The 16,009-nt window shown below is 40.2% G+C and overlaps 1 protein-coding gene across 1 annotated transcript in view; it reads right to left on the minus strand.

Moving 5' to 3' along the window:
* Nucleotides 1-9,807, minus strand: part of LOC129693963 (chromosome-associated kinesin KIF4-like) — a 30,367-nt gene extending 20,560 nt beyond the window's left edge. Inside the window, exons 1-8 of the mRNA XM_055630685.1 lie at nt 9,776-9,807; nt 9,414-9,609; nt 8,901-9,067; nt 8,713-8,798; nt 7,384-7,503; nt 6,011-6,243; nt 3,230-3,292; nt 2,518-2,685 (exon numbers count right to left, since the gene is read on the minus strand). Coding sequence (XP_055486660.1) covers nt 2,518-2,685; nt 3,230-3,292; nt 6,011-6,243; nt 7,384-7,503; nt 8,713-8,798; nt 8,901-9,067; nt 9,414-9,609; nt 9,776-9,807 — 1,065 coding nt within the window. The remainder of the gene's footprint in view (nt 1-2,517; nt 2,686-3,229; nt 3,293-6,010; nt 6,244-7,383; nt 7,504-8,712; nt 8,799-8,900; nt 9,068-9,413; nt 9,610-9,775) is intronic.
* Between the last annotated feature and the right edge of the window lie 6,202 nt (nt 9,808-16,009).

Below are 16,009 nucleotides of genomic sequence, written 5' to 3' on the forward strand. Positions count from 1 at the left end.
TTTCTCCGAAAGTCCTTTAAGTGCCTTTTGGCAAAGTTCAAGCGGGCTGTCATGTGGCCACTATCATAAAGGCCTGATTGGTGGAGGGCTGCAGATAGTTTTCTTCTGGAAGTTTCTCTCATCTCCACAAAGAAACTCTAGAGCTCTGTCAGAGTGACCATCGGGTTCTCAGTCACCTCCCTGACCAAGGCCCTTCTCCCCCGATTGCTCAGATTGGCCGGGCAGCCAGCTCTATGAAGAGTCCTGGTGATTCCAATGTTCATCCATTTACGAATGACGGAGGCCACTGTGCTCTTCGGAACCTGCATTGCTGCAGAAATTGTTCTATACCCTTCCCTAGATCTGTGTCTCGACACAATCCTGTCTCGGAGGTCTACGGACAATTCCTTCATCTTCATGGCATGGCTTTTGCTCAGACATGCACTGTCAACTGTGGGACCACATCTAGACAGGTGTGTGCCTTACCAAATCATGTACAATCAATTTAATTTACCACTGGTGGACTCCAATTAAGTTGTAGAAACATCAATGGAAACAGGATGCACCTAAGCTCAATTTTGAGCGTCAGAGCAAACGGTCTGAATACTTATGTAAATGTGATATTTCAGTCATTTCATTTTAATTACGTTGCAAACATTTCTAAACACCTATTTTCACTTCTTCGTTCTGGGGTATTGTGTGTAGGCTGATGATATATATATATATATATAGATATATATATATATAGATATATATATATGTTTTTTTTTATTTATTTTTTTAATCCATTTTAAAATAAGGCTGTAATGTACCAAAATGTGGAAAAAGTGAAGGGGTCTGAATAATTTCTGAATGCACTGCAATTGGCAAAGATTCACCCCAGGCATATCTTATAGAAACATAGAAATTAGGTGCAGGAGTAGGTCATTCGGCCCTTCGAGCCTGCACCACCATTCAATATGATCATGGCTGATCATCCAACTCAGTTTCCGTACCTGCCTTCTCTCCATACCCTCAGGTGTGGGTGCAGGAGTCACCTCTTAACATATGACTGTCATTTAATGCTAAAGCAATGTTTGCTGGTAGCTCATTCATTTTCCAATTACTTTCCTGCATGGCCTCAAGAATTTTTGTGCAAATTAAAACTGATCTGACAGTGTCCAGGGCAGCCTCTGTGTCACTGTCTGCATTTCATGCCAGATCCTAGCTAACAAGAAGTGGCCCAAACTAAACCAAAGGAGTGTGTCCTGGTAGTCCAATGGGTAGAGGGAACAAACAGAGAACGTTTTCCCACAGACACAGGCTGTACAATCATATGATGAAAGAATAGGACGACTTGGCTTGTATGCACTGGAATGTAGAAGGATAAGAGGGTTTTATAGAAACATAAAATTAAGGGATTGTACACGCTAGATGCAGGAAAGGTTCCAAATGTTGGGGGAGTCCAGAACCAGGGACCACATGTTAAGATTAAGGGGAAGGCCATTTAGAACTGAGATGAGGAGAAACATTTTCACCCAGAGATTTGTGAATTTGTGGAATTCTCTGCCCCAGAAGGCGGTGGAGGCAGACTTACTGGGCACATTCCAAAGAGAGTTGGAGATCTTAGGGCGAGCAGAATCAAGGGATATCTGGAGAAGGCAGGAACGGGGTATTGATTGTGGATGATCAACCATGATCACATTGAATGATGGTGCTGGCTCGAAGGGCCGAATGTCCTACTCCTGGACCTATTTTCTATGTAACTCTGGCACATAGTGCAGAATTCTGAATAGAAGTATGAGGCATCATTTTGTTGATATTTATAATTCCGTGAATCTTTAAAATGCCCTCTAGGTCAGGTTGGGTTACTGCTCAAGAAGAGGAGACAATCTGGAACATGTAAAAATGGTAGTCACCACCAAATGATTAAAAGAGCAGGATGACCAATTGATCTCTACAGCAGAGAAACCACAGGAGCAATTCTGTAGTTGGAGCCGACTTGAAAACAAAAGCAGCTGAATATTCTTGAAAGATAAGCACATTTCTATTCTCACAAGAATATTCCTTTTTCCTTCCCAAGAATCCCCAGGCTTATAATGCCCTGCGTCCAATATAGGCAACTTGACACCCAGAGAAGCCCTCTCCCTCCCTCCAAAGGCAAACATTATAATGTGGCGGAACACAATGCCTAAAGTTGTGCTTAAACTAGTATCCCAATGCCCAGACTTGGAAGTTTCATGCAAGTCCACAAATTGTCAAAAAGATAGCTCTGTAATTAGCCAAAATAACCCCCCAGCCAATGTTAGCTGTCAATGCTTCCATTTAAGGAATGCAAGAGAGATGTCCAAATGACCCAAAGGATGCAAATGGCCCATTCGTGCTTCCATTTCTTAAGCTAGTCACCCATTGGGTTACTTGGGGCTAAAGAAATGGCTTAAGTTTAGAAGCATTGATATTACATTAAGAAACCTGTATCATTTAAGCTTCATCGAGCAGATCGTGGCACTAGCGATAAAGATTATTTCAATCTATTATTGTTTACGTCTCATAACTCACCTCCAGATCAGTAATCATTTGCTGCAGACTGCGTAGGGCATCAATTTGCTCTTTTGTTTTTTTACTGGACGAAATTTCAATTAGTTGGTCCAAGTCCAACTTGCAACTGTCAAAGAAATATGCAAAGATATGGCTTTTCTTCGGTTTACTCAGAACAAACCTGCTGAACTGGGATTGGAGATGCACATACCAGTTCTATGATTTTCCTGCAATGTTTCTTTGCCATCTGAAAATTCCACATTGTTTGTTTATGCTCTAATATGACACCCATCTGTAAAGCATGAACTTTAACGATTGAGGGAGATGAGACTGAAATTGTCAGTAAGGGCACACAGAAATTATGCATAGCCATGGCTGAGTGAAGCTCGAAAATAAGACTGGGGAAAGAGAAAGTAATAAACGGGCGTGACACTTCAGGAGGCAAAGCACTACACGTGGCAGTCATAATAGAGGATAATATTTGAAGGTGGGTACATTGTGGTCAGGAGTTTATGATGAATGTGCAGATTACCAACAGCTATTTAAAAATAGGAACAAAAGTATCAGACCGCAAAACTTTGAAGAGGAACGGTAGCATGCCTGTTCAGCAGAGGGACAGTTATTATTAACCAAAGACTAAAATCTCACCACAATCCTGACAATATATATTGGCCTTTGAATTGGTGACTCAAGATTTAAAATATTGAAAGATCCCACTGAATTATACAGATACGTATGCCGCGTGCTTCGAAAGTTCACTCAGCCTGCCCATCAGCTTTTCATTCACCTGCTCCACCTGAACAAAGTGACAAAAGTTCAGATACTAATCACAAATATGCACTTAAGACAACTTAAATGTTTAGTTACCCACCTCTCCTATTCTTAACAGTAAATAAATCCACACAAACCTCCCAATTCAATTGTATCACTTTCTCTCACAAGGGACAAGTGTAGGTGGTGAGAATTATTACAACGTGTAAATGGAAAATAGGAGGGGTGTCAGTTACAGCTAAAAGAGTAATTATACAAAAGGGAATCTGATGTGTTAATTACACCTACAAATAACACTAAAAAAAGAAACATATGCTTGGAGAAATTACTTTAAGGACAAGAAAGCTACACTCCATAATGTCCGTACATCACGCCACTATGTCAGTTGGGAGAAGGGTGTGGTGTTATCATGGTAAATGGGAAGAATCACACATTTGCAAAATATTCATATTGAGAAATGCTGTCTTACCACTATAACCCTTTCACACATGTGTGTTGTCTGGCCAACAGCTTCACGAAGCTCTTTGCTCAAATTTTCTACCTCCTCCCTTTGTATCCTTGCTGCTTCCATAACAGATGGTCGATTTTCAGATTCACCCACTCTAATTAAATAAATATTTCTCTTATTAATTTCCATAATAAGTAACAGCCACAGACAAATCCAACAGGAGCCGTTAACTGTCACAAATGACTAAACAGATTTGTTTTTTGTGTTATTATTTACAAAGTATCACATATTCTGAAGAAAATTAATTTGCCAGCAGTTGTCAAAACAATCCTTTCCAGTGAAACAGAAAGGAGCCAGAGTTACGATCACACACACAGACCCCAATATCCCTCGTACAATGTACTACTATCAAAAACTTTAATTACACAGATTAACTGCACAAGAGTGAATAGTGGAGGATCACGATTTCTAATAGCTACTGTACGTCGTATCATTTCGCATTCTTTACAAAATAGCACTGTTAACAGAAAAATAATGAATATTCAACATGTAAAAAGGAATTGCAAATGCTGGTTTGTACCAAAGAAAGGCAAGATGCTGGAGTAACTCAGCAGGTCAGGCAGCATCTCTGGAGAAAATTGATGATAAACGACATTTTGGATCAGGACCCAAAAAGGCACCCATCCATTTTCTCCCAAGATGATGCCTGACCTGCTGAGTTACTCCAGCATTGTGTCGAAAAAGAATATTAAGCATATTCATTCAATTGTCCTTTTTCTATTGCAAACCATTGTAATTGAGAATATTGAATTTCTTATTATGAAAAAGAGCCCCAATGATATTAATTCTGTTTAGTACAATGCTACCCATTTTAAACAAACTCATACCTCTCCAAATTTAGGCCAAGAGATATATATCTATCAGGCCAATCTGTTAGGCCACTTGTAGCTCAAATTAATACAACCGCATAAAATGTAAATCTCAGGATGACAAATCTCAACCCATGTATTTAAAAACATTGCTTATTTCTGGAAAAAATGAAATGCAACTGGTGTACATTTATGCATTCACTCTTCAGCATATTTGGAATTGCATTTTTGTTCCAAATTCCAATTTGCATATTGAATTGCGCTTTACTTGGTTTTCAATAAATATAAAGAAGAAAACCCAACGTTAATTCAGCATCTCTATTCAACCCATGTGCCAGTGATATATTTTGTGGTGTTAATTGATAGAAGATGGAATTATCTACGTGTAACTGGCCTGTTATGCCGCTGCAAGTAAGAATTTTATTGTTCCATTGTTGCCATGCATGACAATTAAAAATTTGATTCTTGAAGAGCCAAAAACAAAAACCAGTGAGCAGACCAAGTAGAAATTACCATTTAAATTAGTGAACCTATTTGGTATACAGGTTCCATATACTTGGCTTACCCAATGCTCATCTCAACTGTTCCACCATGTGCTTGAAGCAACAGCACTTCAAGTTCCTGCACCTAAACCAAGCACAGTAAGTATTAGGCCCCCCATCTTTACATGTAAATGCCACATTCAAAACATAACCTGAAATAAAACTATAATCACACACACGAATGTTTCATTTAATAGATGCCAAAAGAACGAAAGCCTAGTCAAATCTGTTTAGATGGATTATCTTCTCTGCAGAATGCAATATGACAGTCAAGATTATGCAAAGCCAGAAATTGCAACTTATAAAAGCAATTAACTACGAAAACAAATTGTCGTCATTACCCAATAACTTTCGCAGCCCAGAGGCACCACTGGCAGTGCAGTTGCCTTACTGCTCCACCAACCCAAGTTTGATTCCGACCTAATATTGCACCCGTGCAGTTTATATGTTCTCCAAAACAGTATGGGTTTCCCCTGGGGTGTTCCAGTTTCTTCCCACATTCCAAAGGCATGCGGGTTGCTAGTTTAATTCACTACTGTTAATCACACCCAGTGTAGGCAGATGGTAGGAGTGTGAAGGGCATACGAGTGAACAAAAAGATTAAATGGGGGAAATGGGATCGACCCAAGAACCGGCATAGGCTGAACTGCCAAATGGAACCATCGGTTGCACGGAAATATGAAAATTCTGCTTATCCCAAAACCATTCACGATACAATTTTTGTGTTACGTTCACTTGAAAGTCGTTTTAAAATGTTATGATTTTATCTTTGTGGTTCAGTTTGCAATTGTATTATTACCTCAGCATTAAAAATCTTTATATTGACTAGCATTTGGTGCTCTGCAAGAGAAACTGCCTCTTTGTTGGAAGGATGGATATTAAACAATATCAACAGTAAACATTATCCGCACCAGTGGATATAGCCATATCATGAATTCTACCTGTTGTTTAAGGCGTTGCAGTTCAGCCGCCTGGGGATCAAAGTTAACCACAGGCTTATTCTTTATCTTCCTTGCTCTGTCAGCATAACGGAGTATATTTAGAGTCTCCTCCAGATTTGAATCAGCAGGACTGACGCAAGCCATCATCAATGTATGGCTGTTTCCACCAAGTGAGTCTGAAAGGACAAGATAAGTCCGACGACCTCTGGTGAAAATTTCAGCTGGAACGGGCAAGAATTTCTACTTTACAGTAAAACACACATCTGAGAAAACACTAAAAAACAAAACAGAAGGACATCAAATCCCATGTTCTCTATTACAATTCTTTGCTGCACCCATTGAACCACTCTGGGTCCAGATAGGTCTAATTTTAGTAACATTGTTTGCAACAAAAGTGACCTTCCAAATGTTGCAACGAATGAAAACAATGATCTTCATATTGACTATTGACTACAAAAGTCTCCGTCCAAATTAAGCTTGTACAAACACAAATAGGACCGACAGTTTATGGGAGAGGATTAAGAGAAAAAAAAGGTTTATCATGGGTGTATTGTGTGTATGATCCCATGTTAACAAAGAGCAGACTTGCAAGTGAGAATTGATTACCCAGCCATGGTACTTTACCACTATCATCTACCTGCACAAGAAAAAGCATTTGGGAAAAAGAAAACTGGGAAATAAATACACACCAACCACCGCATGGTAATCAAAAAAGAAAATCAATCACATCGAGGAGCAAGTGCAATCCCTTCCGTCCTATATTTGAAATGGAAAGATCAAGGAGCGCGAATAGAAATATTCATTTGGAATAGACACAAACCAACAATAAAACTAAGCCATGACTGCCCTTCACCGCACACAGTGTCTGAGACGGACCGGCAAAATTATTAAGGACCCCTCACACCCCAACCATGGACTGTTTACCCTCCTCCCATCAGGGAGGCGGTACAGGAGCCTCAGGTCTCTCACCAGCAGGCTAAGGAACAGCTACTTCCAAAACACCATTACCCTGCTGAACTCACAGGCCCGGCGCCAGCCTCCCCTCCCCCCCTTCTCATCAGTATTATTTATAGTTTATATAATTTACAGTTAAGCTCTATTCACCAGAATATAGCACATGTCAATCTTTTATCTGTATATATGTATATGCCTATGTACATGGATCAATATATCCTCATTTGTATATATTGTTTTAATCAGCATTTTACTACTTTGCACTATGATTAGATGCTAAACTGCATTTTGTTATACCTGTACTTGTATTTGCGCAATGACAATAAAGTTGAATCCAATCCAATCTAAAATCAGAATCTCACCTTGAAGCAATCGTGTTAGCTTTGAGTCACGATATGGTACAAAACCGGTGCGATTATTCTCATCCCCTAGTGCACTGATGACATTGCCAAGGCACAACAATCCACGGTTGATATTAATCCCTGTAACAAGATGATATTAGAACATCCACAGAATACACAACACAAAACCTGCAACCCCATAGGGAGCTTCTGTCCCTCGGCAACAAATGTCAATGAGAATGGTTGAGCTCGGTGATCTATCAATCCTGAGATCGAGACCTCGTCATCTGGAGATTTCACTACAAAATCTAGAGTTCCCCGGCTCAACAGCACTGAGGGAGAACCTCATGCAGTTTAATGTGACAGCTCATCGTCATTTTGCTAAGACTGGTTAGGCTTAGAAGCTTTAACGAATGGAACAAAAAGGAGGTAAAAGTAGCCCGATAAGATCATCCCCCACTTTGCTGTTTAACTTGGCCCTTCTGCTCAACTTGGCCACATCAGCCAACATGACCCAGCTACACTAGTCCCACCTGCCTGTGTATGGACCATGTCCCTCCAAACCTGCCCTATCCATGTACCTGTCTAACGGTTTCTTAAATGGTAGGATAGTCCCAGCCTCAACTACCTCCTCTGACAGCTTGTTCCCGCTGAGTTTTTCCAGCATTTTTGTATACCTTCGATTTTCCAACATCTGCAGTTCCTTCTTAAACAGCTTGTTCCATTCACCCACCATTGTTTGTGCGAAAAAGTTATTCCTCAGATTCCTATTAAATCTTACGCCCATCACCTTAAACCTATGTCCTCTGGTCCTCGATTCACCTATTCTGGGCAAGAGAATCTGTGCATCTCCCTGATCTATTCTCCTCATTATCTCATAAGACCACGCCTGCTCCATGGAATAGTGTCCCAGCCCTACTCAACCTCTGACGATAGCTCAGACCCTCTAATCTCGTATATCTTCTCTGTACCCTTTTGACATCTTTCCCATAGCATGGTGCCCAGAACTGAACACAATACTCTAAATGCAGTCTCACCAACATCTTATACAACTGCAACCTGACCTCCCAACTTCTATACTCAATACTCTCACTGATAAAGGCCAATGTATCATAAGCTTTTTTGACCACCTTATTTACCTGCGACTCGACCTTCAAGGAACCATGCACCTGCACTCCTAGATCCTTCTGCTCTACAATGCTCCACAGAGCCCTACCATACACCGTGTAGGTCCTGCCCATGTTAGACTTCCCATAATGCAACACCTCACATTTCTCTCTATATAATTCCATCAACCATTCCTCAGCCCACCTGGCCAATCGATCAATAATTTTATCAGAATAAAATTACCTTCTTTCAGGCGGTCACCTTCTGCTTTGGTTTTTCTTTGCTGTTCTGACCCTGCCAGATGGAATTTTGAACGAATATAATGGTTTCTGTGAAAAATGAACAGACCGTTAGTACCTTGAAGCAGGCATAATACAACACTTGCACATTCACCAGTTAGGAAATGTATTACTTAAACCAACAATATTTACCCATCACTTTTCTTTCTCTGCTCAACAGCAATGGTGAAGATGGCATGCGATCGGGATGACTGGGAGTTCATAGCTGTTGCAGCAACTGTTCTTGTAGAATTCCCTTGCTCCAGGCATCCCAACATATCCATGGCAGTGTTTACAGTCCTTTCTATTAGTCCCACAATCTGAGAGTATTAAATTTAAAAAAAGTTGTACAAGAAAGGAATTTTAAAGGGTGTTCAAAAAAAAAATCAAGGGAAGTTGAAAACAGGAAACATTAACGTGCCCAAACAAACGCGACTAAAAACCAGATCTGCAGATTACTCTCCAGAATATAATTGACCTTTAGAGCATTTATATATAAAATTAAGTGCCTCTGCAGAATGTAGGCTCTTGTCCATTTTAACCAGATGTCACCAGTTCAAAATGCGGTATCAGACTAACAGATTAGCTATGTAGAATGTCAAATCACATCTTCAATATACAGAAGACACATTCTGGCAATTGTAAGGAAGGAAATGTCATGCATACCTTTATTCCATCTTTGGGATCTTCTCTAATATGGATCTGTGATTTGTCCCGAGATGTATCCAATAAGTCCAAAATATCTTCGTTATAGACCTTTACGACAATGAGAAATGTAATTTCAACATCAAGCCCTGAAAATATATCAATTTGACCCCCCCCCCCCCCCCACGAAAAAAACAAAACAAAGGTATCTTCAATACTAAATTACACAAGTTTCCACAGGCAACGTAACCAATAGAAAGGCAGTTTTCAGTGATAATTTCCTACAAGCAACTTATTATCTTTGCCCATTTTTCATTCAAATTGTTTGGGAAGGAAGGCTACATCACAGCCCCACAAAACTTGGTTTAATGCTACAGAAGTACAGATGCATAGTGTCTGTTGCCACATTACTCATGATCGATTGGAAAAATACACCACCCGTTGCAATTTATTCAAGTTAGGAAGCTTCTATAATGCAAGGTACAGGATGGCATCTAAAATACGGCTAAGAGTAGGAATTAACAGGCTCTTTTCAGAATGGCAGGCAGGGACTAGTGGGGTGCTGCAAGACTCAGTGCTGGGACCCTAGCTATTTATGATATATATTAAATGTTCTATAGACTCTGGATCAGTTCCTGTGGACTGGAGGATAGCTAATGTAACCCCACTTTTTAAGAAAGGAGAGAAAATGGGAAATTATAGACCAGTTAGCCCGACATCGGTAGTGGGGAAGATGCTCGAGTCGATTATTAAAGATGTACTAGCAGCACATCTGAAAGCAGCGACAGGATCGGTTAAAGTCAGCATGGATTTATCCTAATGACCTGGAAGTACTCACACCAAATCATATTCTTCTGCTGAAAACCATTCCAACACTTCCACCTGGGCTTTTTGTAAAAGAAGATTTGTATATGAGACGTAGATGGAAGCAAGTACAATATATGGCAAATCTTTTTTGGAGGAGATGGATACAAGAGTATTTGCCTTTAATCCAAGAACGACAACGATGGCTAAGGATTAAAAGGAACTTTGTTCCAGGCGACATTGTGTTGGTGGCTGACTCTACAGCATCTAGAGGTTCTTGGTTAATGGGTAGAATACTGGAAATCATGCCTGATGTTCAGGGTTTGGTACGTATAGTGCGACTGAAAACAAAAAACAATGTTTTAATAAGACCAATAACTAAGTTGTGCTTGCTTCTAGAAGGCGAAAGCGAAGATGGAAGAGTCGAGAAAGAATTGTGATTGCAGATATATAGTGCATGCTATTTTTTCCTCATTAGTATAGTGGTTAGTTTCCACGCCTAGCACGCGGGAGATCGCGGTTTGATTTCCTGACGAGGGAGCCACAGGGTTTTATTCCCTGATATTTTGATTTTGATGTATGTTAAGCCTTAATGGCCACTTTTTTGATGTTATTTGGTAATTGCCTCATTATGTATTCGGAACAATTAGGGGCCGGTATGTAGTGGCCATTTGGCCTATTTTGCATGTCATTGTGGATGGCATGTTCCTTTAAATTTTAGCCAGCCCGTTATAATGTGGGTGGGATTTTATGACGTGTCTTGGGGCGTGTTTATGCAGCTTAACTGCTTGCGTGTTAGTTTAGTTGAGGATTCGTTTTGGACAGGAGAGGGAGAAGGTTTATCCTTCGACCATGTCAAGCAGGTCAAGGTCAAGCATGTCAAGCCAGGTCAAGCATGTCAAGCCTCATGTGAAGAAGGAGACACGAGGAGTTTTCTAGTATCTGAAGCAATGCGCTGGAGTTCGAAGAAGATTGCTGGAACAAGTCGGAAAACCTTGGATGTATCTTACTGTTTTATATCTACAATAAAGAAAATATTCATTAAAAGACTGTGTGCTGAAGCTTTATGAAAGTAGAAGCTCTGAAAGTCTCTGAGGCAGCTTGCATGCGTACCGAAGATATTCCCCTTATCCCCTCTCGTCCAATTAGTGGCTAGGGAGTTAATTTCCTGAAAGATCTGAAAAATCTGCCGCTACAAATAATACTCGACTAATCTTCTGGAATGTATTTGAGAATGTAACATGTAGAATGGATAAGGGAGAGCCATTGGATGTAGTGTATCTGGACTTTCAAAAAGCCTTTGGCAAGGTGCCACACAAGTGCATGCAAAATCAGAGCACATGGTATTGGGGGTTGGGTATTGACATGGATAGAGAACTGGCTGGCAGACAGGAAGCAAAGAGGATTTTCAGAATGTCAGGTAGTGACGTGGGGTGCCACAAGGCTCAGTGCTGGGACCCCAGTTATTTACAATATATAACAACGACTTAGACGAGAGAATTAAATGTAACATCTCCAATTTTGCGGATGACACAAAACTGGGTGGCAGTGCGAGCTTTGAGGAGGATGCTGAGGCTGCAGGGCGAGTGGGTAGATGCATAGCAGATGCAGTACAAAGTGGATAAATGAGGTTATCCCTTTGGTGGCAAGAACAAGACGGCAGATTATTACATGAATAGTGTCAGATTAGGAAAAGGGGAGGTGCAACGAGACCCGGTGTCCTTGTACATCAGTCACTGAAAGTAAACATGCAGGTGCAGCAGGCAGTGAAGAAAGCTCTTATTATGAAGGCACGTTGGCCTTCATAAAAGGATTTGAGTATAGGAGCAGGTCCTTCCACAGTTGTACACGGCCCTGGTGAGACCACATCTGGAGTATTGTGTGCATTTTTGGTCTCCTAATTTGAGGAAGGACATTCTTGCTATTGAGGGAATGCAGCAGGTTACTTCCCGGGATGGCAGGAATGTCATATGATGAAAAAATGGAACGACTGGGTATATACCGTATTCACTGGAATTTAGAAGGATGAGAGTTGATCTCATAGAAACATATAAAATCCTTAAGGGATTGCACAAGCTAGATGCAGGAAAAATGGACCCCATTTTAGGAGAGTCCAGAACCAGGGGTCACAATTTAAGAATAAGGGGTAGGCCATTTAAGGCTGAGATAAGGAAAAGCATTTTCACCCAGATAGTTGTGAATCTGTGGAATTCTCTGCCACAGAAGGCAGTGGAGGCCAATTCACTGGATGTTTTCAAGAGAGAGTTAGATATAATTCTTGGGGCTAATGGAATCAAGGGATATGGGGGAAAATGTGGGAATGGGGTTCTGATTTTGGATGATCAGCCATGATCATATTGAATGGTGGTGCTGGCTCAAAGGGTTGAATGGCCTACTCCTGCATCTATTTTCCATGTCTCTATGACCAATGTACTGACGCACGGTGGCCTACTATCTTACACGATTGTGCCTAATGCATAGGAGGATTGTGACCGAATGTAAAAAAAAAAATCACTTGTGTACACATGACAAGAAAGTACCATTGAAAATGTAAGCAGTGAGAATTTAGGAGGTAGTCGAGGGACGAAGAGAGGCAACAAAACTTTGAATGATGTGCTACAAGGAAAATGCTCAGAAATTGTCTTAACGAATCCACAATCTCAGCCTTCCCTCACCTCCAGATAGGAGATCTTCAATGTAAAGTCATTTTCGAAATTATCTTCGATCTTATTAAAGAGTGCGTTTATTACTCTCGGAATTACACCAACACCGGGATCTCCCTCCTGTACAGACGTGTATGTGCCACCCTTTGAATATGTCTTTCCAGAGCCAGTCTGTCCATAGGCCAGCACTGTGGCATTGTATCCTAGAGAAGTACAAGAGATTTAAAAAAAAAGTCAATGTTATCATAACGGACGCAATAAGTAATCAATGTTTAAAATGATTAAAGACTTGCTTGACAGTCTGATTGTAAGTGGATATTCTTCTAAACTTTAAGGAAACAAGATTGGAATTGCCAGAAATGTAGCATTCATGTGGATCCAAGAACACCCACCAATTCAAAACTTTAATGAACACACCCAACCCCCATGTAAGAGTACATATGCTTGTTGACATATTTAGCAGAACAAAGGAGCTAATCCTTTGCGACTTCAGCAAGCAGGATGGAGTACACACCCCAGTCTGCATCAATGGTGCTGAAATGCAGATGGTTGGGAGCTTCAAATTCCTAGGTGCAAAAAAGGATAACTTGATCCGGCCCAACCAAATTAGTAATACAGTCTGGAAAGCACACCAACACTTCTATGTAGATGATTATGGCAACTTGGCAGGTCCCCAATGTATCTTACCAATTTTTATGAAGTACCATAGAAAGCATAGTATCAGGATGCATTACCGCCAGGTGTGGCAACTGGTCTGCCCAAGACCTCAATAAATTGCAGAGATTTATAGGATGCAGCCCAATTCATCACATAAACTAACGTCCTTCCACCTCCAAATCAACACTGCATTTCATGATGACTCAGGAAAGCAGTCAGTCATTCTCTCTTCCCCCTCGCTCTAGTTTGACAGAGTTTTCAAAAACTTGACAGCAAGTACCACCAGATTCAAGAACAGCATCTCCCCCACTTTTAGCATCTTTTGAACAAACCTTTCATACACCAAGGACATATTCCCAATCTACTTCAAAGATCCAGCACTTTTCCCCTACATTTTCTTCGTAGCTCTAACAATATATTCTGCACTCAAGTATTTCTTGCATTACCAGCTGTACGCATGCAAGGTCTGCCTGGTGTGGTATGCAACACACAGTTTTCCCAGTGTTTCTCAGTAAGTCTGCCATAAATCGATATAAATACTGCTAACTACATTTTCACATTATTAGAACAGGATGTCTTATAAAAAAAGTGATCAAATATGTGACAGGTGGAAGAGTCAAAAGATTTGATAAAAAGCTGCCACCAATGGTAATTAACAAGCAACATAAACAAAACGTCAAGCTTTTCATAAATACATATAGTAGGATGTCAGTACCTTTGAATATTCCCTCAATAAGGGGGCCAACAGTGACCTTAAACACTTCTTCTTGTTCAGCATATGGCTCAAAGACATGATCATAGGAAAAAGACTTGTTTAAGCCCAAAATTACCTGTAATAAGGAAGAAAACAAAAGCACACAACATGATGAAAATATCAAAAGGTTCGTTCTTGCCCGTTGATGAAGCCGAGTTTTAGTTAAAAATATAAGAAGATATTAAATTGGTTTCTGGGCTAGCTTACAGCTTATATTTAGTGTCAAATTAGGCTTGCCTTAGGTTGTGGGTGTGTGTGAGATAATAAATCCTATAACATTGTCTCCCAAGTGACAGGCAGAGGAGCAGCTAGAGAGATAGCTGGTCAAATCTTTGAAGTGAGATGCCATAAACCAAATGACCAATGTTTATGGGGAGGAGGCAATAAAGGAAGAGAGAAATAGCCAGTCACATCTTTGTAAACAGATGGCCTATGTTTATGAGGGACCAAGTGACAAAGAAAAACCAGGGAAGTGGAGATAAAATGGCCTATGTTTAAGAGGGACCAAGTGACAAAGAAAAACCAGGGAAGTGGAAATAAAATGATAAAGCAAATGGTCAATGTTGTTAGTATATCTTGTACCATGTAAACAAAAGGCCTTTGATGTGATGCAATCTGTGGAAACCTTTTCCTGTACCTCTGACATGATTAATGTCTGTGGAAGGTGTTAAGGGGACAAAAAAACCCTATTTAAGGCAATGTAATTCTGTTGTTCAGAGAAGGTGGCTGAGGACAGTCAAGTGTCTGTGTTGGTCACTTGACTGGAGTTCTCCCTCCCTTCCATCGGCCGATGTTAAGTAAAGTTTTGAACTGGTCTACCAAACAGTTTGTGTGGTGTCTGTTTATTAAGAAGCGAACCTGGTTTAGTAGTTGAAATAAGTAGCTTTTTCACTGTATATTCCAATCTTCTACCGAAATACAGAATCCACACAAACTGTTAAAACTACTAAATTATTACCTGTGCCTCTCCCGGCATAAATGTTAAGCACATCTGACATCCTTCCTCGATTCCTTTGCGCACGAGTGGTCGACAGCGCAAGGCCACTCGTACGGGAATTACTTTATCCTCTGCTCTTAACATTCTGCAACAGATAAGAGCGTGTCGAATTGCCAAGTGTACATTATATCTGAAACATACTCAGATGCAAACATTGAAGTAGTTAGCGGAACTAATTAGACAAGTGCCAGAGGTTTGGGGAGATAAATGTGATCAAATTTACCAATAAACAAATCAAAGTCTGACAAGAGAAAGTGCAAAAACGTAAAAAGCAGTTCAGAGGTCAAGCAACAAGATGGCAATAATTGAGAATATTTTCAAGAACAAATGTACGTACTAATTTGCATAGTCATTAAATGTGGAAAGATTTACATTTGGTAAGAGGAATGAAAAATAAGATCTTCTGCTTGACACATTTTACTACCACTTTATAGTGTATTAAATTCAAATTACAGCACACATGAAGAGTGAATCAGCCCCATGTAGTTTTGCCCACGCTTGATAATTTTAGATAGATTGGAGCCATTGAAGGAAAGTACTGTTGATGTATTTGGATTTCCAAGACAATTTAAGATCGTCAATAAATACATATCCAATTGAGAGTACAGGATAAAATGCACAACATTTTACATTTGGAGGCGTCATCTCATATTTGATATTTGTTGAATCATAAAATGAAAGTAACAAATCAAAAAGACATTGCACAAAGTACGCAATGTCATCTAAAGTTACTGCAGTGATG

This window comes from Leucoraja erinacea, unplaced genomic scaffold (genome assembly GCF_028641065.1).
Source record: "Leucoraja erinacea ecotype New England unplaced genomic scaffold, Leri_hhj_1 Leri_504S, whole genome shotgun sequence".
Taxonomy (NCBI): domain Eukaryota; kingdom Metazoa; phylum Chordata; class Chondrichthyes; order Rajiformes; family Rajidae; genus Leucoraja; species Leucoraja erinaceus.